The sequence below is a fragment of the Meriones unguiculatus genome, chromosome 11, assembly GCF_030254825.1.
Source record: "Meriones unguiculatus strain TT.TT164.6M chromosome 11, Bangor_MerUng_6.1, whole genome shotgun sequence".
Taxonomy (NCBI): Eukaryota; Metazoa; Chordata; class Mammalia; order Rodentia; family Muridae; genus Meriones; species Meriones unguiculatus.
The window spans coordinates 48,732,816-48,760,661 of NC_083359.1; the positions used below are offsets into that span (position 1 = coordinate 48,732,816).

The 27,846-nt window shown below is 44.7% G+C and overlaps 1 protein-coding gene across 3 annotated transcripts in view; it reads left to right on the plus strand.

The window, feature by feature from the left end:
- The first annotated feature begins 1,494 nt into the window (after positions 1-1,494).
- Positions 1,495-27,846, plus strand: part of Snx29 (sorting nexin 29) — a 423,868-nt gene continuing 397,516 nt past the window's right edge. For 2 of the 3 annotated variants that reach the window (XM_060364193.1, XM_060364196.1), the window contains exons 1-3: positions 1,495-1,604; positions 13,504-13,565; positions 18,025-18,077. In XM_060364193.1, coding sequence (XP_060220176.1) covers positions 1,598-1,604; positions 13,504-13,565; positions 18,025-18,077 — 122 coding nt within the window. In that variant the 5' untranslated portion in view covers positions 1,495-1,597. Of the gene's footprint in view, positions 1,605-13,503; positions 13,566-18,024; positions 18,078-27,846 lie in introns of those variants that run through there. The other variant, XM_060364194.1, reaches the window with a different exon arrangement.

Below are 27,846 nucleotides of genomic sequence, written 5' to 3' on the forward strand. Positions count from 1 at the left end.
CAGCCAGGGAGTGATATCTTACTTTGTGAAACTGTAACATGACACTTGAGTCTTGATAATGTAAAAGTACCAAAAGGAATCACTTTCCTTACAGGCTAGTCTTGAATTCTAGATTCTCCTGCCTCCACCTCTGGACTGGGATTATAGGTATACATCACCATTCCACACTCGGTCTGCCCAAGTTGTGGAGTTGGAGATACTGGTGTCCAGTGAGAGTTCTGGCTGTGTTCTAACAGGGTGGAAAGTGGAGGCCTTTGGCTGAATCCATGTGACATCTCTGTAGGGCTTAAGGCCTCGGGTGAAGGGGAGCTCCCGTGGCTTAGCCACCTCCCTTTTCTTTGTAGCGCTGGGAATAAAATCCAGGGCCTCACGCTGTGCTCCTCCTCTGCACTATAGCTTCTAGCTCCTTATTATTTTTATATTTCTGACCAAGAGTCTAAGTTACTCAGGCCAGATGACTCCAGCCTCATACTCAGCAGGGGGAAACTAGGCTTTCAACCCCAGCATTAAAATAGGGCATAGCCCTGTGCTTCACAGTTGCTGTGAATCTAGCACTGTGTTTTCACAGCACCCTTTTCTCTCACTGTTGCCTCGAGAGCCACCTGGACAACTACCGGAGCTCCCTAACCAATGCCATTCTCCCCAGCCCCATTATGCGTTCTCATTCGAGAAAGTACTCTCTTGTTGAGACAAGCTTCCCCTAAGTACCTCAGGTCATAAATCACGATTCTTCCGCTCCACACCTTGTGGATGCCATGATTAAAATTGTGTATCATCAAACCAGGATTGCAAGGCAAGTTTTACTTTTCTTTTCTTTTTTGAAACAGGGTTTTTTTGGTAGCCTTGGCTGTAGACCAGGCTGGCCTCGAATTCAAAGATCTGTATGCCTATGCTTCCTGAGTGCTGAGATTAAAGGCGTGTCTGTTTTTTTTTTTTTTTTTTTTTTTTTTTTTACTTTCTATGGCTTTGAATTCGCCTTGTTTTTGTTGTACACAGAGTTGAAGCTTTGGCCTCACCCATACAAGGCACGTGCTCTACCACTGAGCTACATTCCCAGCTCTTGAACTCCAGCTCAGGCTCCTCATTCAGCCTCTGGGATCCTGGGGTCTAAGGGCTGTACCACCAGGCCCAGCAGGCCTACTACTCTTTTCTTCCTCTGTCTCTGAGACAGGGTCTGAGGTAGCTTAATCTAGTCTCGAACTCATTCGATATTTCACGGATGACTTTGAACTCCTGATCCTTCTGCCTTCTCCCTAGGGCTGGTTTGACAGACATGCACCAGTGCTCCAGGTTCCCAGTACTCTTATTCCACCTCCCTCTCCGGACCTCAGTTTGGGCGGATGTCTTCTTCCCGGCTTCGGGAGAGGGAGGCATTTATCCGCTGAGATCCCTAGTCTCCTCTCCGCTACCTTAGAGCCTCGACTCACGAGAGTATTTTGGTTCCGGGTCGGGAGGCGGGCTCCTGGAGGGCTCCTGCTTCCGGGGCGGGGCCAGCAGGAGGGGCGCGCTCTCTCCCGGCCTGTGTGGAGCTCGGCGGCTGCAGACGCGGCGGCGACGGCGGCGGCGGCACGGCAGGCGGCGGCCCGGGAGCGGCAACATGAGCGGTGAGTGGCGGCCCCGCTGCTGTCACCCGCCGTGTGGCGCCGCTGTAGCCGCACGCTCCGGGCCCGGTGTCCCCGCACTCTGCAGACCCCCGCGGGGTCGCTCGCAGGCTCGGAGCCCTGGCCCCCGGTCTCCTGCACCGCTCTCACTGCCGGGGCTGGCGCTCCTGTCCCTCCGCGCCATGAGTGACAGCCAACTCCTAGAGCAGTGCTTGCTCCCCAGTCCCTCTCAGACCCTCCCAACCTGCCGATCCCTTTGACACGTTTCCACACCCGGGATTCTCAGATCCCTGGTGCGTGCCACAGCCCCTCTCCCTCCGTGACCCTCCTGGGACCCAGCTCCAGTTACCTTTCCCTGTTTTTTTGTCACTCTCCGGTCCAGCTCTCTTATCCTTAGTGACTCCTCTTTCTCCAAAGGCAAAGAACATCTCTAGTCCCTGCTGACCTCCAACCTCTGTCTATAGCAAACCAGAGTGGCAGCTCCTAGTCCCCAGAGGTCTCAGCGTTACGACCGCTTTGTCTTCTGTGCCTCTTACTCCCCGCACCCGTGTCTCCAGAGCCGGCCCATTAGCCTCACAGCTTCCCTCTCGGCTGTGCCTTTTTCATTTGGGCTGTTGCTTCAAGCTCCAACTCTCTCCATTTCTTCCCCTAGCTCATCGTTTGAGGTCTCTGGTTGTGTCCTTTCCTTCTTGCCTAGTGCTGAACCTAAATGGGGCTGATGACTTGCCCAAGCCAATACCACCAGAGGGGAGATGGAGCGGGTGGGGAGGCTGGAAGTGAGAGGAAGGTGGGTGTGGACGACTCGTGTTCGGTGATCCTGAAGTTTAGTCCCTTGAGTCTGAGTCTCCATCCTTGCCTCCCTTGGAAGAGTCCAGATGATGTTTTGGTGCTAAGTCATTCCTGGGTGTTGCATGTGGAGATGGGAGTGACTCAGGAAAGCCTCGTGTTGGCTGTTGACTCTTGCTGGACACAGGCATCTGGATTCCCTTAGGAGGACCCGCCTACCCTCATAGTTCGTTTTTTCTTACTGTGCAGTTGAATTTTAGAGTCCTTGAATCCAGTCCCTGGCCTTTCATTCAGGTGGTTTATGGGTGGAGAGGGTGCTAGGGCAAAGGAGCAGAGGAGAGTCTTTATTGTTAGCTTTTAAGTTATTTTTGTACACCTTTAAAAGGATGTTATTGGAGAGTAAGGTTTATGGAACTGTGGTGTTATTGAGGGAACTGGTGGAGGGGTTTTCCAGTTTACTGGCATCTGCCAAAGGGAATCACTGAGTGTAGTGAAGGTTTCAGATCCTTGACTGCTAATGATATAGCAAAGATGTGCGGTGGCATCCACCAAGAGGTGATGGAGCCCAATTTACTGGGTTTAAATCTCAGTTCTAACACACAAAGCTGTATAATTTTAATTAATTAATTTAGTATGTGTATGCGTGTGTGTGTGTGTGTGTGTGTGTGTGTGTGTGTGTGTGTGTGCAGGTGTGTGTTTTTATGTGCACTTGTATAGGAGGGCCAGAAGTGTGCTTTGTGTGTCTTTCTCTAACGCTTTCTTCCTTATTTGTTGAGACCATGCCTCACTGGTTCCAGAGCTCATTCCAGCTAGACTCTCTGGGCCTAGAGTCTTGGGAATCCTTCTGTGTCTGCGTCAGCACGCCAGTACTACTACATGCCAGGCTTTAACCATGGGCGCTGGGGATCCGGACTCAGGTCCTCATGCTTACGCAGCCAACCCTTTACTGACTGAGCCATTTCTTAGCCATCTTTGAAGCTGCATAAGTTAGAATAACTAAGGTGGAATTCCTGGCAAAGTGAGCATACACAATAGCATCTGTAGCTAACTGACTGGTGTTATGCCACTTAGCAGGGTTCATTGTTACTGTTTCCATAAAAGTGGAGTGGGGACTGGGCACAGGCTTGCTTCTTGGCCCCTCTGGGACAAAGGTGGGAACTAGGCACTCAGAGATACTTGGTGAAGATGATGAAATAACCCAGAGCTGGTCCTGTGTCCTCTCACTGAAGATACCTTAGTCCTGATCTTTTCCTTTTAATGTGACCAAAGGGCCTGCCATAGACTCAGATTTCTGGAGTAGAAATTCATTTGCATTCATTAGAGGAGAAGCTAAAATTGAGAAACCAAAGGAAATAGGAAATTGATTCATCTTTCTTTCTCTCTTTCTGAGACAGGGTTTCTCTGTATAGCCTTGGCTGTCTTTGTAGACCAGGCTGTACTTGAACTCCCAAGGATCTACCTGCCTCTGCCTCCTTGAATGCTAGGATATAGGGCCAAACTCAAGTCATCAGTTGGCTGCAAATACTTAAGCCAGAGTTTTGATACTAAGTGTCTCCTTGAAAGATAAACTGATAGCCTGTAATATATAGTGTAGCACTGTCTCAAAAAGGAAAAGGAAAAGGAAAAGGAAAAGGAAAAGGAAAAGGAAGAGGAATACTCCAGACATTGCAAACGTGGAGCTGTATCTCACCATGTTATCTCACCGTGATAGTTAAAGCTTGTGGCTGGTTCGTCTGTGTCTCTGCCTGTTCCCACCCCTCTCGGAGGTACCACCATTTCATCTGCAAATACTTTTATATGTATCTCATACTCTGTTTAAAAAGTAGTTCAACTTGTGATTCTGCCAAAAACCAGTGATACCTCAATAGCACCAACTGTCTAATGTTTGAATGAAATGTTTGCTTTATAATTTTGTTTTATGGTGTAATTTCATAACTCGGATTTAAGGCCAGCCTTTCTTTTAAATAGCTTAAATATCTTTGAAAGAAATTTTAGTTTAGTTTTTTGGTTTTTAGAGATAGGTTTTCTGTGTAGCCCTGGCTATCCTGGAACCTTGTAGCCTTGAGTTCAGAGATTGACCTGCCCCTGCCTTCTGAGTGCTGGGATTAAAGGTGTGCACCATCACTGTCTAGTGGGAAAGAGATTTTAAAAGTCTTTTTTAGTGCTGTGATAGAATTGTACAAACCTCGCTGTGACCAGTATTAGAATATTTTCCTTACCCCAGACAATCTGGGCTCATTAGCAATCACTGTTTACTCTCCCTCTTCTTGGTCTTAGGCTACTAATCTATTTTCTGTCTCTGATTTTTTTTTTTCTTATTCTTTTGAGACAGTCTCTTATGTAGTCCAGGCAGTGTTGACCTTACTATGTAGCCCAGGATAGCCTTTAACCTCTGATCCCCTTTGCCTCTACTTCCAAAGTGTGGTGGTTCATGCCTGCTACTCTGGATTTTCCTACTATTTGTATTTCATATAAAGAAATCATAGAACTTTATTTCTGTTAACAAAGTGTAATGTTCTCGGTCCAGCCATAGAGCAGCCTAATTTGTAGTCTCTTCCTTCTTGTGGCCAAGTGATATTCTGCCGTGTGGGCACTGCCCACCTTGTTATCTGCTCACTTGCAGCTGGTCTCTGGGTGGCTTTCACTTGGCTCTTAGAAGGATGCTGCTCTGGAAGCTCACGTTCACCATACAGGGTTCTGGTTTCTCCAGTCAGCTTGCCAATGGGCCTTTGATAACCTGCATTCTAGTGGGTGTGAATTGACACTTGTTTGTGGTTTTGATTTGCATTTTCCTAATGACTAGTCATTCTGAGCATGGCTTCCTGTGCCCACTGGCCAGTTGTATATGTTCTCTGGAGAAATGTCTGTTTATATCATCTGTCCATGGACATTTTTTTCATTTTGATGTTTTGTGTGTATGGTTATTTTGCCTATATGTATACATGTGTATCACACGTGTGCCTGGTGTCTCAGAGAACAGGAGTGGATGTCTGATTTCTTAGAGCTAGAGTTACAGCCAGTTTTAAGCTGCCATGTGGATACTGGGGATTGAACCCAGGTCCTCCAGAAGCTCAGCCAGTGTTCTTAACTTCTGAGTTTTCACTCCAGCTGTCCATATTTCAGTTGAGCTATTTGTTTCTCTCTCTCTTTCTTTTCTTTTTTCTTTCTGTTTTTTTTCAAGACAGGATTTTTCTGCAGCTTTGGTACAGCCTTCAAGGTAGCCTTGGCTGTCCTGCACTTGCTTTGTAGACCTCAAACTCAAACAGCGTTCTACCTATGTCTGCCTCCCTGAGTGCTGGGATCAAAGGTGTGCTCCACCACCTGGCTTTATATGTCTCTTTTTGATGCTGATCTGCCAGATTCTGTGTGGTTTCCAGGTATAATTCTTTTATTAGTATGTTTACAAAGTTTCTCTTCCATTCTGTGAATTGTCTTCTTACTGTTTTTCATTGAGATATGGTCTTTTGTTAACTCAGGCTGACTTTGAACTTGCTGTGTAGCTGAAGCAGGCCCGGAACTGTTGTCTTCCTGTCTCTCTCTCTTTAAGTGATAAAGGATTACAGGTATATACAGGTATATATATGTTGAGGATGGCATGCTTATTTATTTATTATTTATTTTTATGTCATCCTTGAGGCACAATGTCTTTGCACGTTGTGTGTGTTGGTGTATATGGAGATCAGAAGTCAACTTCTTTCTTTCTCAGTCACTTTTTCCCTTGTTTTTTTGAGACCAGATCTTTTACTGAACCTTAAGCTAGGCTGCCTATCAAGAGTATCTACTCATTTGCTTCCTCAACACCAGGATTACAAGCACTGCCATGACTGGCTATCAATCTATCAGTCAATCTATCAATCTATCAATCTATCTATCTATCTGAGACAGAGTCCAAATGTAGCCCTGGCTGGCATGAAACTCATAGAGGTTTGTTAACCAGTGTTGGGACTAAAGGTGTATTCCGCCATATGTGGCTGGCTTTATTTATTTAAAAATGTGGATCCTTTGGATCAAATTTGGTTTGCACAGCAAGCACTTTACCAACTGAGACCATCTCCCCAGACTTCACAGTGTCTTAAAAAATAAAAAGGTGTGTGTGTATGTGTGTGTGTGTGTACTCAGGTGCCGTGTGCACATAGAAAGGTCAGAGGACAACTCTGTGGAGTTGGTTCTCTCCATTCACCATTTCTTGGGCTGTGGCACTCAAACTCAGTTCTCCAGACTTGTATAGCAAGACCTTTAGCTAGCCATTTTGCCTGCCCCCACTGTCAGTTTTGAAGACAGTTAAGCTGTCTAGTTCAGGCTGACCTCAGAGTCTAGCTCTTCCTACAGTGAGATACTTCTGCTTCAGCCTTTCCAGGGACACCGCTCAGAGTTCCCTCCTACAAACTGTCGGCAGCTCTCTTAAAGGGCACATGCTCTTTTGTCCTGTGGATGTCTTTGCAGGATTTTGATGATTGCTTCCTTTTGGTGTGGCTTAATATGTTTTTCAGTTTCTTGTATATCCTATACACTGGCCATTAGACTGTGTTCTGTTCTTGAATTTAAAGTGTTTGGAGTAGAAGCAGATATCCAGGAAATGTAATGGCCCTAGATATTGCACACAGCAGATACTAGTTTATCACCAGGCCAGAAACAATGATGGATGCTTATTGGCAGGGAATTAGGTAAACACTGTGTGGGATGCCTCATGACAGGGGAACCTCAGAGACGTGCAGAAGAAAAGCATACACTTACACACTAGTCACGGTATCTACTAATTGAAGCATCATTGTTCTCCTAGGCCAGGACGCAGCTGAGGATGCCGCAGCTCAGTTTGTCCAGTGCTCTAGCATGCACGAGACTCTGAATTCTACCTCCAGCCTGCGTGAGCTGGGCATGGTGTGGTGACCCAAGCTCTCAGAAGGTGGAGGCAGGAGAATCAGGACTTCAAGAGAAGTTTTGGCCACATAGAGAGTTGGAAGACAGCTTGGGCTACATGAGACTCTGTCTCAAATAGAAAAACAAAAGATGATGCAGGATATAGAACGATATATAAAATATATGTTTCAATGCAACTTAACATATATATCCAACATAACAGCTGTTATGGATTTATATTTGCTTGTAGAGGTGAACAAAATGCCAGGAGGAAAGATACCTATCTGGCAGACCTGTGTGGGCTTCTCTTCAGGAAGGAGTGGTCAGACATTTTCCTGGAGAACCCAATTAAGTGGAAACCCTCCACTGTTGGCATCTAGAAGCTAAGGGATTCTGGTTTCTAAACAGCATGGTTACTCTTGCTGGGAAAGTAGAGGTCGTTATGCTTCAAGTACTGCCTTTTGTCCAACTGTGTGCAAAAGTCCTTGCTATCCTTCCGTCAGTAACTCTCCTCTCAGGAATCTCAGAGTTAGAAAAATGCTGGAATCTTTGTTTGAAGGGTAGTTAAGCTGGGGCCTGAGAAGTCACTGAGGCTGACACAGCAGTTTGGGTCCAGAGAGTGATCACTGCTGTTCCCTTCCTCATATGTGTGTACATCTTGACAGTTTCTTATTTTTCTGGAAGGTTCAAGGCCACAGTTCTCTCCTTGGTTGTTGACTGGACCCTATCCAGAAGTGACTTGTTCTTGGAATAAAGAATCAGCTGAAACAGTGACTGGAAAAAGAATGTTTGTGGTTTTCATGCAAAGGCTATTAATAGCTTTCTTCATGATGTCACAGGGCTGGTGTATTATGGGAGAATATTAGTGCTCCAGTATCAGAAGTGCTGAAACACCTCTGCAGGGGCCCAGGTTAATGCCTCTAATTACTCCTGCTGGCATGTGCCTAGGCTCTGAACACTTAATGAGAACCAACTTCTTAGCACTCATGAAATTTGGTACTAAAGCTGGGCATGGTGGCACACACTTTTTATCCCAGCATTTGGGAGGCAGAGGCAGATGGAGCTCTGTGAGTTGAGGCCAGCCTGGTCTATGTAGCAAGTTTTAGGCTAGTTTGGGCTTCATAGTGAGACTGCTTCAAAGGAAAGAATGCCTTGGAGAGGGTGGTTAGGTGAAAATGCCTAAAAGATCCTGAAGTGAAGATACTGAAGACTGAAGGGCTGTATTGTGGTTCAGTGGGAAGAACCTTTGCCTGGCTTGCACAAGGCTGTGGTTCCATCCCTAGCGTTGCATAAGCCAGGAGTGGGTGCATACCTATAACTCCAGCACTCAGAGTAGGAGGCAGGAGGATCAGAAGTTCAAGGTCATGGGATAAATGAAACACACTATTTAAAAAAAAAAAAAAAGGAAAAAGAAAGATTGAGGAACTCTTGATGCCAGCTGAGGTAATTTCATCATTACCATAGATTTATGTTTTGCTTTCATCTCTAAAATTTCCAGGTAAAACCTTTCTCCATGGACTACACACTGGTCACTCTTATGGGCTGCACAATCTCCCAGTAATTGATTTTTAATGAAGCACACATTTTGAACTATGGACTACACTTGAGATTTAGCTAGCTCTTCCTTCCTCCCCTTCCCTTCTTTCCTTTCCTTCTACTCTTGTGTTGTAAATATAGTGGTGTGCAGGATAGGGTAGCTGTCTTAGTTAAAGTTTTATTGCTGTGAGGACGCACCTTGACCATGGCAACTCTTAGAAAGGAAAACAGTTAATTGGGGCTGCCTTCCCCTTTCAGACGATTAGTCCACTATCATCATGGTGGAAGCATGGCAGCGTGCATTCAGACATGGTGCTGGAGTTGCTGAGAGTTCTGTATCCTGACCCGCAGGCAACAGAAGGAGACTGTGAGTCACAGTGGGTGTAGCTTGAGCATGTGAGACCTCAAACCCCACTCTACAGTGACACACTTCCTCCAACGAGACCACACCTACTCCAACAGGGCCACGCCTCCTAATAGCACCACTCCTTATGGCCAAATAGTCAAACACATAAATCTGTGGGGCCATTCATATTCAAACTTCCTTTCTTTGCCTTATGTCTGTGATGTGATTTCCCAAGGGTGGCACTGATTGCTTTTGTGCCCATGCAGTTGTACTAGTGTAAAATGCTGTGGTTGAGGTGAGGGCCCCAGTGGCAGTGCCAGTGGGACATTCAACACACACTCTTTGGATGGCAGCTTGCTCTGTGCCTTCTTACTTAGCAAAGGGCTGTATAGTTTTGGTGTCTGTTGAAGGGGGGGTCAACTTAGGGAAACAAGCTTGCTGGAGTGCTGGCAGTGCACTGGCTAGGTCTCTGTTGGTGGAATGTGGAAGAAGCGGTTTAAGCTGAGGTCTGCATCATGGGCATGTGTAGATTTGTGTAATCAGAAGATTTAGGGACTTTACCTGGCTTCAGGCTCAGCTGCATCTAGGCTCTTAGAAGTCAGCAGGACTGTGCTTCTGTCCAGCTCTCCTTCACAGAGGCAAGAGGGCTACCAGCAGCACTTGGCCTCCATCCTGTCAAAGTGACACTCAACAGTACTCAGGCAAAGTTCAGGGTTGGCTGACCATGGAGCCATCCTGGAACTCATTCCTGCGAATCCAGTGGGCCAGATCTGCATCATGTACTTAGCTGGAGTAGTCGGTCTGTATGGAGGAAACACTAGTGTGTGACATCCAGAAAGACCTCCCAGGGTGTGTGTGTGTATGTGCACATGTGTGTGTGTGCATGTGTGTGCAACTGTGCATGTGTAAATGTGCATGTTTGAGTGTGTGCATCCGTGTGTGTGCTCACGAGTGCTCGGGCACTGCATTCTTTGGCTTGTCAATGGAGAAGGTGAGAAAGCATCTTGTGTTTCTGCCTGCCAGTCTGTGCTGAAACTGTCTACATACTGCAGGGCTAGTGGCACACAATCTCCTGCAGGACCCAGTGTCCAGAGCAGGGAAGTGGCTGCCCTGTCACATGGCCAGCAAGTGGCCTGGCTAGGATGAGGACTTCTGTCTTGTGACTTCCTGCTGAATGTTCCTCCCTTCACAGTCAGGGGCCTCTCTCTGTACTTTCTGCTGCTCATATGTAGCCTTGGAGCCACCTGTGTGTCCTGGTTCTTAGAGACTCTTTTTCCATATCTTTTCAGGGGTAAGATGACCACAGGTGCCCTGCTGAGGTCAAGGTAATCTCACTGGGATTCATGCCTGTGGCCCACAGTCAGCAAGTGAGGCTGAGCCCTGCCCCAGCCTTAGGGCATGTTTTCACACAAGGATCTGAGTTCAGATACCTGGCACCCACGTGAGAGAGCCAGGTGTGGTGGAGTGTAGTCATGATCTAAGATCAGGGGAGGCAGAGACCTTGTGCTCACTGGATGGCCAACCTAACCTAACGCTAAGACCCATAGTCTACGAGCAAGCCTGCTCAAAACCACATACAAACAGAGAAGCAAACCCAAGTAGAGGGCTCCTGAGGAATGGCACCTAAGGTTGACCTTTGCTGTATGAATGCAAATGCACACACTTTGAGCTGCACATGCACAAACAGACACCCGCTCCTGAGTACACAGTTAGTAGTAGTGGCTGGGCATATAGCTGACTAATAGAGTGCCGTCTAGTGAGATGATAGAGATATTTTCTTTTTTTCCTGATTTGGTTTTATTGTATTTTAGTCACATAAATTTCTGTTATGATAAAAAATAGTAGAAGCATTTCTAGGGCAGAGCTGTCATTTCTAGTTGTCATTGTCCAGTGTGAGGAATCGTTAGGTCTAGTACTTGGAAGAAGGAAGAAGAAAGCCGTACTTTCTGTTTTGGCGTTAGGAGGGAGGGGCAGAGACTAACTCTTCTGCTAACCGAGGAGCGGGTGATGGAGAGGCACTGGTGTGAAGGATGTCTTGGGCACCTGCACTATCATGGGCAGTGCCTCCAGACGGTCTCTGGCCTGGTGAGAATGCGCTGCAAGCTTGACCTTACCAAAAGCTCTTCTAGAAAAAGTAATTGTTTTCTTGGGTGTCTTCATTTTGTCACCAGGCCTGGATGAAGGCAGGCATCTTGATGTGATGTTCTAACACAGGCTTCAGAGGGTCAGTGCCGTCCTCAAGATCACACTTGTACCAGTTAGTGCCCAGGTTAAAGCAGAATCTTATCCTGTAGCCTGATTGGAAGGACCCTCCATGACCAGCTGCTAGTCTGTCTGATAGTCCTTCTGCCCACCTGAACTTCTTAGTTTGGAAGACAGAGGCTGAGCTTGTCTTGCCTCAGCCTCTCCCCTAGCTGCTTGTTCTGCCTGGAATGGGCCCTTCCATGTCTCTCCATTGCTGCTTCTTTTCTTTATAAAGGGCTCAGCTCACACGTCAGGGAGAGCTGTGAAGAGAGCACCCACACTGTGCTGGCTGCAGTGGCATTTTCTGTGTTTCCTCATTGTTTTCTTCCTGTCTCCATCACTGTTTATTGTTTGTGTGCTCACACTCTGCATCTCTTCCTAATACATATTAGCTCCATTAGAAGATGACTGTTTATACCATTTCACTCCTATATCTATAACACTCCTTCCTGGTGTGGTCCAGGGCAGACGCCTCTGGTGAGCAATTCCATCCCTGTTGTTTAAAGCGACTGCTCTGCTGCTGGGGCACTGTTATCCACACCCTTAACTCTGTTGATAGGTACTATCCTTGCCTCATACAGGCATATGCCATCTGTTAGTAGTATGCCTTGTGCTGAATGCCCCTTGCCCCAGACCTTTTTAATCGAAATTCTCTGTGTGTCTTGTTTTTGTGGGAATCTTTTGGAAATTCATTTGACTGCAAGAAACAGTTCAAGTACTATGGTGGTTTGAACAAATGTGGTTTTTGACTGATGAGAATTACCTGTAGTATTGGCTTAGCAACTCACTGCTACCGGGAGGGTGGCTTTGTGATTCTCTTTGCTTTTCCTTCGGTCACACGAAACCAGGCAAAGCCCTGGCTCTAACCAAATGCTATGACTCAGGCATGAGGATGGAGGAAGGAGTGATGTCCTTTGTGTCATTTCACAAGGCACAGCTTACCAGAAGTGTCCAGGCACACTCCTACTTGCTTCTTAATTGCCAAGCTATTGGGGTTTGTTTATTTTTGAGACAGGGTCTCAGGTAATTCAAGCTGACCTCAGACTCCCTTTGTAGCTGAAGATGACCATGAACTCCTGATAATCCTGTTTCTACCTTCCAAGAACAAGGTGTATCCATCATTTCTGGTTCATGAGGTACTGAACCCAGGGCCCCAGGCATGCTCAATAAGCATTCTAACAACTGGGCCACATCCTCAGACACCACTGACCAACTCTGTAGGGTCAGCCTTGGCCACTGAGGAAGGATCAAGTATGTTTTCCATCCCGTCCAACTGGTGGCATGGAAAAGGGAGTAAGAGCGTTCAAAAACAGGAACGCTGTTCAATAACATGTAGGGAACTTACATGTTATTCTATACCTTGGCTGTCAAGGGGGGCATTCCTACCCTCCAGGACACATTTGACAATTTGTAAAGCTAACTAAGATGTGCGTTCGTGCGTGTGTGCGTGCGTGCGTGCGTGCGTGTGTGTGTTTGCATGTGTGTGTGTTTGCATGTGTGTGACAAATGGCATCCAGTGAGTAGAGGCAGGGACATTTCCTGCAGTGTCAGTAGTATCATAGCAGAGAAACTGGGACCATTCAGGACACATTCATTAAATCTGGGGAAACTAAGTTTAGCTGTTTTCTTGTAGTACAGCATCTCACTGCAGTAGATTTTTGGTGTCTAGTCTGGCTACTTATTTTGTTAATGATCATGTTTGTAGACAGCTACATACTATTGTGTCAGATGTCAAAAACTCTTTTTTTTTAAATTTTTTTAAAGACAGGGTCTTTTAACTGGGTGGTGGTGGCATACGCCTTTAATGCCAGCACTTGGGAGGCAGAGGCCATCTCTGAGTTTGAGGCCATCCTGTTCTACAGAGCGAGTTCCAGGACAGCCAACACTAAACAGAGAGACCCTGTCCTGAACCCCTCCCAACCCCCCCCCCAAAAAAAAGAAGGCAGGGTCTCTTTATGTATTCCTGGCTATCCTAAAACTTGCTAGCTGTGTAGACCAGGCTGGCCTTGAACTCACAGAGTGAGTGCCTCCTGAGTGCTTTTATCAAAGTCGCATGCTTAGCATCTCTTGTCATAAAGTCTTTATCAGAGTCTAATTGTCAAATAGGAGTAATTAAACCCCATTTCATTTTAGGATCACAGAACGATGACAAAAGGCAATTCCTGCTGGAGCGACTGCTGGACGCAGTAAAGCAGGTAAGAACGCACACAGCAGCCTTTGCTGTGAATGTCCAAAAGTTAATGCAGAAATTGTTTCTTTCTTTCTGGGCACACAGGCTTCTTTTGTGTCTAGGGATGGTTTGTGTATTTGTTTTGAGACTAGGTATTAGCAGGTCATCTAGACTGGCCTTGAACTTACATGTAGCCTATGATTGCCTTGAACGATCTCTGGGAGTTCAAGAACAGCCTGGTCTACGTAGCCAGCAAGTTCCAGGACAGCCAGGACTACATAAAGAGACCCTGTCTTTTTGCCTCAGCCTCCCAATTGCTGAGATTGCAGGTTTGTTTCACCATGTCCACCTGTATTTGAGAATGGCTAAGCAAAGAGTTTTCCTTACGGAATGACAGTGCAGAAAAGACAGGAAGAGTAGGGGTGGCCCTGGGTTCCTTAAGAATGCAGGCTGACAACATGAAACTGAACGGAGAGAAACTTAAAGCAATCCTACTGAAATCAGGGACAAGACAAGGCTGCTCACTCCATATCTCTTCAACATAGTTCTGGAAGTCCTTGCTAGAGCAATAAGACAGTTGAAGGCGATCAAGGGGATACAAATTGGAAAGGAAGAGGTCAAATTATCACTATTTGCAGATCATATGATAGTATACATGAGTGACCCCAAACACTCTACCAGGGAACTCCTACAGCTGATAAACACCTTCAGCAAAGTGGCCGGATACAAAATTAACTCAAAAAATTCAGTAGCCCTCCTGTATACAAAAGACAAAAGGGCTGAGAAAGAAATTAGGGAAACAACACCCTTCACAATAGCCACAAATGACATAAAGTACCTTGGTGTAACCCTAACCAAGCAAGTCAAAGACTTGTATGAAAAAAATTTCCAGTCTCTGAAGAAAGAATTAGAAGAAGATATCAGAAGATGGAAAGATCTCCCATGCTCATGGCTTGGCAGGATTAACATAGTAAAAATGGCCATCTTACCAAAAGCAATCTACAGATTGAATGCAATTCCCATCAAATTACCAACACAATTCTTTACAGACCTTGAAAGAAAAATTCTCAACTTCATATGGAATAACAAGAAACCGAGAATTGCTAAAACAATCCTCTACAATAAGATCTTCTGGAGGTATCTCCATCCCTGATCTTAAGCTGTACTATAGAGCAACAGTTATAAAAACTGCGTGGTACTGGCATAGAAACAGAATGGTGGATCATTGGAACTGAACAGAAGACCCAGAAATAAACCCACACACTTATGGACACCTGATCTTTGACAAAGATGCCAAAACCATATAATGGAAAAAAGATAGCATCATCAACAAATGGTGCTGGTCTAACTGGATGTCTACATGTAGAAAAAAACAAATAGATCCATACTTATCACCCTGCACAAAACTAAAGTCCAAGTGGATCAAAGACCTCAATATAAAACCAGACACATTAAATCGGTTAGAAGAAAAAGTGGGGAATACCCTAGAACTCATTGGTACAGGAGACAACTTCCTGAGCAGAACACCAACAGCGCAGGCTCTAAGAGCAACAGTCAATAAATGGGACCTCATGAAACTGAAAAGCTTCTGTAAAGCAAAGGACACTGTCATTCAAACAAAATGACTGCCTACAGATTGGGAAAGAATCTTCACCAACCCTTTATCTGACAGAGGGCTAATATCCAGTATATATAAAGAACTAAAGAAGCTGAAAAGCAGCAAACCAAGTAATCCAATTAAAAAATGGGGAACAGAGCTAAACAGAGAACTCTCTGCAGAGGAATATCGAATGTCAGAGAAACACTTAAAGAAATGCTCAACCTCATTAGCCATTAGGGAAATGCAAATCAAAATGACCCTAAGATTTCACCTTATACCCATCAGAATGGCCAAGATGAAAAACTCAAGTGACAACACATATTGGAGAGGTTGTAGAGAAAGGGGAACCCTCCTCCACTGCTGGTAGGAATATAAACTTGGACAACCACTCTGGAAATCAAACTGGCGATTTCTCAGACAACTAGGAATAGCGCTTCCTCAAGATCCAGCCATACCACTCCTAGGCATATATCCAAAAGAGGCTCAAGTACACAATAAGGACATTTGCTCAAACATGTCTGTAGCAGCTTTATTTATAATAGCCAGAAGCTGGAAACAGCCCAGATGCCCCTCAACTGAAGAATGGATGCAGAAATTGTGGTACATCTACACAATGGAGTATTACTCTGCAACGAAAAATAAGGAGATCATGAAATTTGCTGGTAAATGGTGGGACCTGGAAAGGATCATCCTGATTGAGCTGTCCCGGAAGCAGAAAGACACACCTCACTCATATAGACATATAACATAGGATAAACCTAGTAAAATCTGTACATCTAAAGAAACTAATCAAGAGAGAGGACCCTGACTAAAATGCTCAATCTCCATCAAGAAAGGCAAAGAGGAAGGTCATCAGAAGAAGAAGAAAACAGAAAAGAAGCTAGAAACCCACCACGGAGGGCCTCTGAAAGGCTCTGCTCTGCAGACTATCAAAGCAGACGCTGAGACTTATGGCCAACTGTTGGGCAGAGTACATGGAATCTTATGTACGAAGTGGGAAATAGTAAGAGCTGGAGAGGACAGGAACCTCACAAGGAGAGCAACAGAACCAGAAACTTTGAACACAGCGGTCTTCCCAGAGACTCATACTCCAACCAAATACCAGGCATGGAGATAACCTGACCCCTTGCACAGATGTAGCCCATGGCAGTTTAGTGTTCAAGTGGGTTACATATTAATGGGAAGAGGGACTGCCTCTGACATAATCTGATTGGCCTGCTCTTTGATCACCTCCCCCTAAGGGGGGAGCACCCTTACCAGGCCACAGAAGATGACAATGCAGCCACTCCTTATGCGATCTGATAGACTAAGATCAAAAGGAAGGAGAGGAGGACCTCCCCTATCAGTGGACTTGGGGAGGGGCATGTGTGAAGAATGGGGAGGGAAGGTGGGATAGGGAGGGGAGGAAGGAGGGGCTTATGGGGGATACAAAGTGAATAAAGTGTAATTAATAAAAAAAATAAAATTATACATAAAAAAAAGGATGCAGGCTGAGCAAGCCAGTAAGCCAGTAAGCAGCATTACTATGACCTCTGCATCAGCTCCTGTATTGACTTCTCTCATGATGGACAGTGATGTGGAAGTGTAAGATCAAATAAGTCCTTTCTTCCCAAAGTTGCTTTTGGTCATGGTATTTCTAAATCTGAGACAGCCCTCTTTTTCCCTGGAGTATGGCTTTTCATCTGTACATGTATGCTGGATACACTGCACTTGTTAAGATAGGTAAAGAGGGTGCTCTGTGCTTAATCCAGAAAATGAAAGGCAGCAAGACAAGGAAGTAAGTTCAGTGGCTTTGCATGTAGCACTTAAAGAAAAATAAATTGGGGCTTCTACTCAGAGCTTCTGAGTTATTTTGAGGAGTTGAATAGTTAACATTTATCTTAGAAAATAACAGCCAACTTTATTGATAGAAATCTATCATTTACCAACTATTAAAACATACCAATTGGTGTGTTCTTTGTGTCAGGATACTATGACACTATCGTTTTCGATTATATGTAATTTTTAATCCTAAATCTATGTAGCATGCAAGTTTGCTGTCTGGAGCAGAGATTCTTTGTCTTTACACTGGAGAGCTGGGGGTGGGGTACATGTATATAATCCCAGTGCCTGGAAGGCTTAAGCAGGAGGATTGCTGTGCTACAGAGTCAGGACTACAGAGAGTCTGTCACAAAACAAAGCAAATCAAACAGACAACAACGAAAGAGGTAGGTGGATAATGGTGAAGGTTCGGTGCCATCATGGACCAGGCTTTACCACTAAGAATGGATAGGATAGGCTTTATAGGTCCGTTTCCTTCCTTCCTTCCTTCCTTCCTTCCTTCCTTCCTTCCTTCCTTTTTTTTGAGACAGGGTATCTCTGTGTGTAGCCTTGGCTGTCCTAGACTCACTTTGTAGACCAGGCTAGCCTTGAACTCATAGAGATCCACCTGCCTCTGCCTCCCTCTGTTTTTTATTTTTATTTTTATTTTTTATTTTTTATTTTTTGGGACAGGGTTTCTTTGTGTATCCTTGGCTGTCATTTGACACAGTCTGTATACACTTGGGGGCTCTGTCAAGAAGAGTCATTGACAGGGAGGCATGGAGGTTCTCAGTGCTGTCACAGAGAGCTATGACATTCAGCTGCTGCTGGTGCCTGCATTCCTGTCTGCCTCGTTTGCCCACTTCCTGGAATCAAGAGGAAGACCAGGGCTTCCTTAAAGAGAAATATGGACCTGGAATATTAGTTTCTTACTTCTGTAAAGCACCAGGGCCTGGGCCACCCTAACTTACTCAGGGTACCTCTGGTTTCTGTCCCTGCTGTATCTGAAGGCCTTGTGGGCTATTCTGTGATGTTTGCTGTTCCAGCCCAGCAGCTCAGCTCAGCAGTCTCTTTCTCTGTGCAGTGCCAGATTCGCTTCGGAGGGAGAAAGGAGATCGCGTCAGATTCTGACAGCAGGTGAGTACATCACTTCTTTGTTCATCCTCTTCTTGTCCTTCTCCTCTTTCTTAACAAAAATTTTTAGTTGTCCTTTTGAGTCATCGTTTCACTATGTAGCCCATGATGTTCTTTCAAAAAATTTTATTTATTACAGTGTATGTGAATGCAAGTACTCACATGCCATGATACATACAACTTCTGGGAGTTGGTTCTCTCCTTCCATCTTGGCATCTGGCATCAAACTCAGATGGATAGGCTTAAGTGCCTAGTGCTTTTCCTGCTGAACCATCTCATCCTTCCCCCTTGTACTGTCTTGGATTCAACTTCCTGATGTTTTAGCTCCCCAGCAGTGTGTCTACAGTGTGTCTACATGCCACCATGCCTAGCTAGTAGGTAGTTTTTTTTAAACCATTTTACCCACAAGGAAAAGATGCTGAGAAATGGAGGCTGCTGTGTCTGCTAGGACATGCCAGGAGGGCAGTGGGCATTGGTTCCACTGTGGATGTGTAGCCACCACCTGTAGATATGCTTCATTTCCTATCTTCTCCTTCTAGGAATCTGTTCTACTTGAAGTACCTTTATTTCCACAATGATTTACAATTGGGGAAACCCAGAAACCTAAATATTCAGTGATAGGTGTAGTGCATCTGTAAGATGTTCAGTCCAGGCCTGGTGTCTCAGCTCTGTAATCAGGTCTACTCAGGAGGATCATGAGTTCATTTGCTGTTTGGCTACATAGTGAGTTCATAGCCATAGCAGGCAGTTTATCCTCTTATCCTCTCTCTCTATTTCTGTCTCACACACACATACACATATGGAGTCAACAAAGATGTAAAGAGACCTGGAGCTATAACCGGGTATTGGAGCATGTATCTAGTATATATGAGACCCTCTGTTCAAACCCTAGCACCACAAACATAGCCAAGAAGCTAAGATGATATTCATAAAGTTTCCTTTAAGCAGGAAATGCATGCATATGTAGAAATTTTAAAATTGTACGTATCGGGCTCGTGAGGTGGCTTGGCAGGTAAAGGCACCTACCACCATACCTGATGACCCACAAGCAGTTCCTGTAAGCTGTGCTCTGACTGCCATATATCTGTGGCATGTGTGGACCTATAGAAACACAGACATAGGTACACATATAAATAATATGTAATAGAAATTATGTTTGTGGTAAACATGCATATACTGTAGCAGTAAGAAGCTATAAAAATATATGGACATACATTGTCCTACATGGAATTGTTAAGCAATAATTCCAGCAAAAACTTCCCAAAATAATAATAATAAACTACCAAGATGTGAACAGAGGTGGTTTTCAGGATAATAACAGGATTTTAATGTTTCCTGATATTTGTTTAAGATATTTATATATTTGTTATATTATACCATGTGTCCCTTTCATGTTGAAAGAAAGCCCTTAAACTTATCAGTGATACCTGTGACCCGGGAAAGGCTAACAAATTGCCCCCAAGGCATGCTTGGGCCCTGGGGCCAGCATTAGAGATAAGAAGGGACTGTCTCAGCCATCAGGAGGTGCAGGTATAGCAATAATCAATAATCAACACAATCAATTATCCCTGTGGACTCAGAACTGGCACTGTAGTGATAGAAGACAGGTAACAGACTAAATAAAATAGAGAACACAGTTTGTTAGACAGTAAGTGTGGTAGACGAAAGCCTAGCAAAGAAGAGAAGAAGGGTGTCATTTCAACCTACACTGGGCTCATGGCTATTAAGGTTTCACAGGAGAAAGGAAGAGACAACAGATGGGGACCGGGGAGGCCTTGCTCACCGGCTGAGGATTAGGCACTTACCAGGCAGGTTGAGGGCTGAGGAAGAATATCCTCTGGCCTTTCCTTGGACCACAGGGCATGTGACATCACAGAGAAATTCCAGCAAGACTGGACACCTGTGTCCTCAGCTTGGCCAAGTGCATGTAGAGCCAACATCAGAAAATGTTAGCCTTTCCTGCACCACAAGTGTTACTAAAAGAACTAAAAGGACTTGGAATTTTTATTTTTAAATTTAACTTGTTCTTTGACAATTTCATATGTGTATATAATAGATCTCTTTTCTCAAGTATTTTGTTCTAATAACAAAAAATGACTATACAATGGTTAAGTGGTTTGTCTGCCAGAGATCTGCAGGAGTAAGAAACAGACCATTCTGGCTGGTATGTTTTGACTAATGAGAATTGGAGGCCAGGACCGACAGGAGGCAGGGAGTTTGGGAAGGCTCCCAAGCTAGAGAGACAGGCACTTCAGGAATGGCTCCCAAGTAGGAATGTCCTGGATGCTGGATTAAATGCCAGCTCTTCTCTCCCTGTTAGGAGAATGAACTGGCAGGAGGGTCTGGCTGATGGAGTCCTAAGACCCTGTTGGCTTTTGCACTGAGAAGCTGAAGGGCGGGGCATTTATAATGGGAAGCAACACACTTGTCTCTTTGCCTGCATATTGGGATGAGAGTCCATTTGACAGCACTGTGCAGTCTGAGAAAGATGGTGGTCAGATCATTAGTCTCATCAACCTGTGGGTCAAAATGCCTTTGGTGGGGGTGAGGGCGGGGGTGAGGACCAATGACCCTTTCACAGGGGTCACCTAGGACTATCAGAAAACACAGATATTGTGATTCATAACAGTAGCAAAATTGTAGCTATGAAGTAACACTGAAAATAATTTTATGGTTGTGTGTCACCACAGCATGAGATATTAAAGGGCTGCAGCATTAGGAAGGCTGAGCACCACTGCCTTAAGCTGTAGCGGGAAAGAAAGCTGGTTTCTTTACCTTAGACATAAAAGCTTTAGCATCACCAAAATTGGTATGCAGTTCTGGGTAGCAGAATGGAGAGTAGAGCCAGGGTTGATTCCTAGTGTGGTCTCCTTTACTCAACCTCCTTCCCTTTCTTCCTTGTTTGCACTTCCCCAATGAGAGATTTGTGTCACCATAGGTGTTTGACACCATTTCAGACCCTAAATGTCATGATATTAAATTTCTTTCAGGCTCTGTCCAGTGGTATTGGGGGTAAGACTTGGCTAGGTGTTAAATGGAACTAAATGAAATGGCAAATATTTGATCATTTTTGACCTACAAAATGTCATCTTGTTCAGAATATTTCAGTATGTTTCTTATAGCTCTATCTTTAAATAGTGCAGGTTTCAGTTGTCTGGCCCTGGCGGAGTCAGAATGTAATCCTCAAATCACATATATGTTTGGGGATACTCTGTAATATGTCATGTGATGCAAGTCTCAGTAGCAATGGGTCAAACTGAAGACAAGAAATTAAATAATAATGAGTAGCTGTTGCTGGGAGAGAATTCCTTGGGCCTGGGGCTGCTGTTGGGTTTGGGGGTTGAGTCTGCACAGTGTTCTGCAATGGACCTATGTGTGAGGTGGGGACAGACAGAGGCAGGGAGGTAGTGGTGCAGTCTGAGGTTTAATTTTTGCGAAGTTGACACAGCAAGATCCAGAGATCTTCCTGTGTAAGATGGAACATCAGCCAAGAGAAGTGTAGCTAGGGCTTGCCTTTCCCTTCAGATGAGTCCTGTTCTAGAAGGGAATGGAGCTATCGCTGGGCTCTCCCATCCCCAGCTTCTCAGCTCTTTCTGTTGCTGCCACTTCTTCATCTTTGTTTTCCCCAAAGAACAAAGATCCATTCTGTGGCCTTTTAAAACATGTCACTTGTCAACATCCTGCCATCTCACTGGGAGTGGGAGGCTTTAATATTTCTGACTGGTTTGCCTTCTCTGGCCCCTGCCGGCTGGGAGCTCATATCACTGTCCTCCGAGTGGACCTGCAGAGCACAACTGGAAAATTTCCCTTCAGTTGAAGAAACTAGATGGGTTTTGAACTCTGGAGCTTGAACTCAGCACTGCCTCTTCCACACCATGCTGAAGTCAGAGCAGTTCCTGACTTCCTGTGCCTGCTTCCCCATCTGTAAAATGGGGGTAATACCATAGTCATGTTGGGTTGTGGGTCGCCCATGTGCAGTCCTGAGCACAGGCCTATGGAGTGTCAGCTTTGTTCTTTAGCAAGTATGCTTGTCTTTTTAATTACACATGAGGTATCCTCATGCTTGGTGGACAGTCACAACACACTGGTCCTCTTTGCTGTGGGTGGCGGTACCTGGCTCAGGTGTTCAACTCAGAATGTGCAGACATTGGAAGTGTTACTTGTCATTAGGTGACAAGCTTTCGCCATCCGGCACTCCAAGGAAAGGACTGTTGTGTATGTGTGATTTTCTTCTTTACCTGTTGAGAATTAGAAATAGGTGAAACAAAACAAAACAAAAAAACACCTTGCAGAAAGCGGAAAAACAAAGCAGATGCTTGTTCTTCTCTGTGCTTTTTTTTCTCTTTTTTTTAAGATTTATTTTATGTGTATGATATTTTATTATTTATTTTGCTGGCATGCATGCGTGTGTGTGTGTGTGTGTGTGTGTGTGTATGTGTGTGTGTGTGTGTGTGTGTGTGAGAGAGATGCCCAAGGAGGTCATGAGAGGGAGTTGGCTCCCCTGGAACTGGCATTATGGACAGTTGTGAACTGCTTTATGGGTGCTTGGGAGTCAAACCAGTGTCCTCTGCAAGAACAAGTACTTTGAACTGCTGAGCCATCTTTTCTCCAATCTGTTGTGTGAAAAAGTCAACACTTCCCCTGGACACTTAGGAAACAGAATGGCTTAAAATCAATCTTTCTTTCTTTCTTTCTTTCTTTCTTTCTTTCTTTCTTTCTTTCTTTCTTTCTTTCTTTCTTTCTTTCTTTCCTTTTTCTCTCTCTTCCCATCTGTCTGTCTGTCTGATGTAGCCCAGGCTGGCCTTGAACTTTCTACGTAGATGAGGATGACCTTGAACCTCATGCATCTACTACCTGAGTGCTGGGATTGAAGGTGTGTCTTATGCAGTGCTGGAGACTGCACCTGAGGTTTACATGCATGCTGGGAAAGCACATTACCAGCCACATCCTGGTCCTCAAAAAGTTTTTAAGAACATTTTCCCATTTTAAATGTGCCTGTGTTCACCCTCTTTATTTTTAATGTGTTACATGTTGCCCACCAGCCTCTTCTTTGTTGAAGGTCTTAACTGGATACCGTATTCTTAATAGCCTGGGAAAAACTTCTGGGTTTGACTAATTGATCTGACATTTCCCCCCACATGGGCTTTTTATTTTTTACTTTGTGTTGATGATGGAACCTAGAGTCTTATGCTTGCTATGCAGGTGCTCTACCACAGTGGCAAGCTGCTAGCCCTGTATGGCTTTGTTTATTTTATTAACAAAATTAGAAAAAATGATTTTGTACATGTGCTGCTGGAGATGTAATCCAAGGCCTTATACATGTTATGTAGGAGTTCTGCTTCTGAGTTACGTCCTCATCCCCGGCTAACCTGAACTCACTATGTAGCCCAGGCTAGTCTTTGACAGGTGGCCTCTTAACTCCTTTTCCCTGTGCTAGCAATACAAGCGCGTACTAGCACACTCTGCTATGCATTGATTTCTTTCTAGAAAAAGATTATTTTTAGCTCTTGGATATTTAGGAAGTCTGAGCACATTTTCATGTCTAAATTTAAATAAACATTATCTAGGGTGTAAAGGATGTTTGCTGAGAAGGAGCACAGTGAACTACGAGTAAGACTCATTCTCCTCATCACTTCACTGTTCTCCTGGCAGAGATGAGAGGCAGCTGGCAGGCAGCATGGGCTCTGGTGTTGTCATGTCTTCAGGCCTACCATGGGCAAAAGTCGTCGCTGACAACTGGCTGTGTAATTTTGGATTGTGTTAGTCTCTCCAAATGTCTCCTATAATAGACAAATCAGAGGATGATTGTCTCACTTCTGAGGATGAGGGTGGCATTTGCTGGGCACACCTAGTAAGAACTTAATGGATTCAACACTTTTGTAGTGTAGACTAGGCTGGCCTCAAACTCATAGATCTGCCTCCCTCTGTCTCCCGAGTGCTGGGATTAAAGGGGTACCACGTTGCCCAGCCTACATTTTTATGTATTGCCAGGAGACAGCTGCAGTTTTGGGTAGTTAATTAAAGGCCAGAGGATCGCTCATCATCCTGCTGTTGGGGGGTGCTTTGTTGGAGGGCACGTTGGAGACACACTGCATGACAGGATTTTTCCTTAGGACACTGAGTTGAGTTTGGACAGTCACAGTGACCTATAATAATAATTAAACAGAGTAGAGGTGATTGTAGTATTAGTGGGCAAATGGGTGGGTGGAGGGGTTATTCCTGGGTAACATCCAATATGAAGGTGTAAGGAAAGGGTAAACTGGATGGACGGTGGACTTGTGTGTTGTATGTACTTCTCTGCTGTCTTGGTTAAGTGTGCCGGTTGGCTTTCTCTCAGTTTCACACAAGATAGGGTTATCTGGGAAGAGGGAGCCTATAATGAGAAAAGGCCTCTAACAGAGGCAAATCTGTGGGGCATTTTCTTCATTAATGAATGATGTACAAGGGCCATCCCTGGGCAGGTGGTCCTGGGTTTCATAAAGAAGAAAGCTGAGCAAGCCGCACTAGCAAGCATCATTCTTCATAGCAGCTCTCTTGCTCCTGCCTTGAGTTCCTGAGCTGACTTCTCTTCATGATGTACTATGAGATCTAAGCTGAAATAAACCCTTTGCTCCTGGAGCTGCTTTCAATCATGGCCTTTTCAGCAACAGAACACAAACTACGACAGGAAGTGTAATGGTTAATCTCAGTTTTTCAGTTGACAGGACCTAGCATGACCCACGACATGGGCCCTGGGCATGCGCATGGCTTAATTGGCTTAATCTGGATTAGGTTGATTGAGGTGGGAAGACCCACCAGTTGTGTGTGGCACCATTCCCTAGGCTGAGATCCTGGACTGGATAAGTGGAAAACATGAGCTTTGCTGTGGTTTTCTGCTTCTGGATTGTGGATACATTGTAAGCAGCTGCCCCAGGCTCCTGTTACAGTGCCTTCCCCATCATTGTGGACCATGCTACTGAACTGTGAATCCAAATGAGCTCTTTCCCTCCTAAGTTGTTTTTGTCAGGGTATTTTGCCATAGCAACAGGAAATAAACTAAGATAGGAGCTACTCAAGCTCTTTTAATAAGGGTATTATTACTATTATTATTGCAACAGAGTATCATATAGTCTGGACTTGTCTTGCACTCCTTGTGTGGCCAAGGATGACCTTAAACTTCTGATCCTCCTGTCTTTACCTCCTGAGTGCTGCATTTATAGGCATGCACCAACATGCACAGTTTATGTGGTGCTGAATATGGAACCCAGGGCTTTGTTCATGCGACTGAGCCATATACCCATTTTCTACCTTTTTCTACTATGTATTAAATTTTACAATGATGCCATGTCTTTTTCTTTTTTCTTTTTCTGTTTTACTTTTTCCCAGACAGGGTTTCTCTTTGTAGCCTTGGCTGTCATAGACTCACTTTGTAGACCAGGCTGGCCTCACAGAGATCTGCCTGCTTCTGTTCCCCTAGTGCTGGGATTACAGGCATGAACCATCATGCCTGGCTAATGATGGCATTTCTATGTATTATTTTCAACCAGAGGTTGCTGGAGTTCCAAAATGCACTCTGTACTCTGGTCATGCTGTGATGCTGTTTGAAAGAAAGCAAAGACTGACAGCAATAGTCTGGTTGTTTGGGTCTTGGGTCTTTAGGATGGCTGACATGGGAGGCTGGAGATCAGCTCATTCTGTGAAGTGCCTGCTGCATGAGCATGAGGACCTGAGTTCTGATCCTCAGCACCCATATATAAAGCTGGAATAGCAGTATATCCTGTGGTCCCAGCACTGGGAAGACAGACTGCAGGATTCCTGCAGTTTGCTGGACAGGTAACCTAGCATAATCAGTGAGGTTCAGTGAGAAATCCTGACTCAAATGCAAGGTGGACAATTCCCAAAGAATGAGGACAACTCAGGTTGACTGCTGGCCTCCACATACACCTGCACATAAACCAACACACACACACACACACACACACACACACACACACACACGTATACACATGTACACAAACGTAGACATACACAAGTACACACTTGCACACACATACATACATGAGCAAACACATGCACAAACACACAGATGTATTTTCTTGAGAGTCCCTCTCCTAAGTTGCCATATAGCTAGCCAGCATATTCCTTTTTCTGTACTTAAATTAGCAACTTTTGTGCCATTGGTACGGCTCATCAGGTGAGGACACTTGCTACCATGCCTCATGACCTGACTTTGATCCTTGAGACCCACACGGTGGAAGGAGAGAGCCAAACCCCACAAGTTTTCCTCTGACCTCCACATGTGTGCTGTATCTTGTGTGGTATGCATGCACAACCACATAAGTAAAATGCGGTCAAATAACTTTTGATGTCTTTTATTGCAGTATTGTTATTTATGTCTTATAAGTATTTTATTGCATCTTTATTTTGGTGAGCCTGTGCAAACCACAGCACATGTGTGGAAATGAGCCGACCACTTTGGGAAGTCTTCTCTCCTCCATTTGAACCCTGGGGGCTCTCAGGCTCGGATGCCTTTCTCACTGAGCCATCTTACTGGCTTGAAACATGTTACTCTCTATTTGTATATTTGCTTTTTTTAACCTAATTTGTAAGCAAAGCTTAAAAAAATGTTAACCTCAAGCTGGACATGTTATCTTATGACCATAATCCTAGAATTAAGAGGCTGAGACAGGAGGACTGCAGAGATTTAAGCTGGTTGCATATCAAGAGCCTGTCTTTTTTTTTTTTTTTTGACAGCATCGCTATGTGTAATTCTGGCTGTCCTGGAGTTCTCTATATAAACCAGGCTGCCCTTGAACTCACAGAGATCCTTCTGCATCTGCCTCTGCACAGCTGGGTTAAATGTGTAAGAACCTTTCTTAAAAAGCAAAATGGGCAAGGCTGTGGTGCATGCCTTTAGTCCCAGTACTCAGGAGGCAGAGACAAGTGGATCTCTGAGTTTGAGGCCAGCTTGGTCTACAGAGTGAGTTCCAGAACAGCCAGGGCTACACAGAGAAACCCTGTCTCAAAAAACAAAAACAAAAACAAAAACAAAACAAAAAAACCCCAAAAAACAAAAACAAAAGAAAAAAAGAAAAAAGAAACAACAACAACAAAAAGCAAAATGGGCTGGAGATTGCTCAGTGGTTAAGAGCAATTGTTGCTCTTGCAGAGGACATGGTTTCAGTTCTGAGCACCCACATAGTACTTCACAAGCATTTATAATTCCAATTTCAGGGGATTTGATGCCCTTCTTCTGATGTCTCGGGGCACTAGGCAACAATGTGGTACATATACGTACATGCTGGCAAAACATCCAGACACATAAAAATAAATAGAGATCTAAAATAAATTAAACAAAAGCTCAAGTCCTCTACATGTTTTAATAGTTATTTTTTTCCCTCACTGCTGCCTTTACCTCACACTGTTCAATCTTTATGATTCTGGCTAGTGGTATTCTGGCTCTTGGAACGAATACTTTTTCAGTGCCTCAGAATGAACGAGTACAGGAAAATGTGAAGGCAGGAGCCCAACCAGCCACTGTGTCCCCAGGGGGGTTACTGTGTTTCATGCAGCCACTCAGGCAGGAGTGCAGGTGTCTAGCACACTGCTTGGTGTGTGGTCCCAGACCCTTGCCCTATCTGCCTGTTTACCGTCTGCTCTTGTACACGCTTCCAGAGCTGAACAGCTGCACTGTCATTTGTTTAGCCGCTTCCCACACTTCTAAGTACTTAGCTACCTTTCTACGAGTGAAAATAATACTGTTTTTATTATTCAATCTGTAACTCATGTAGAT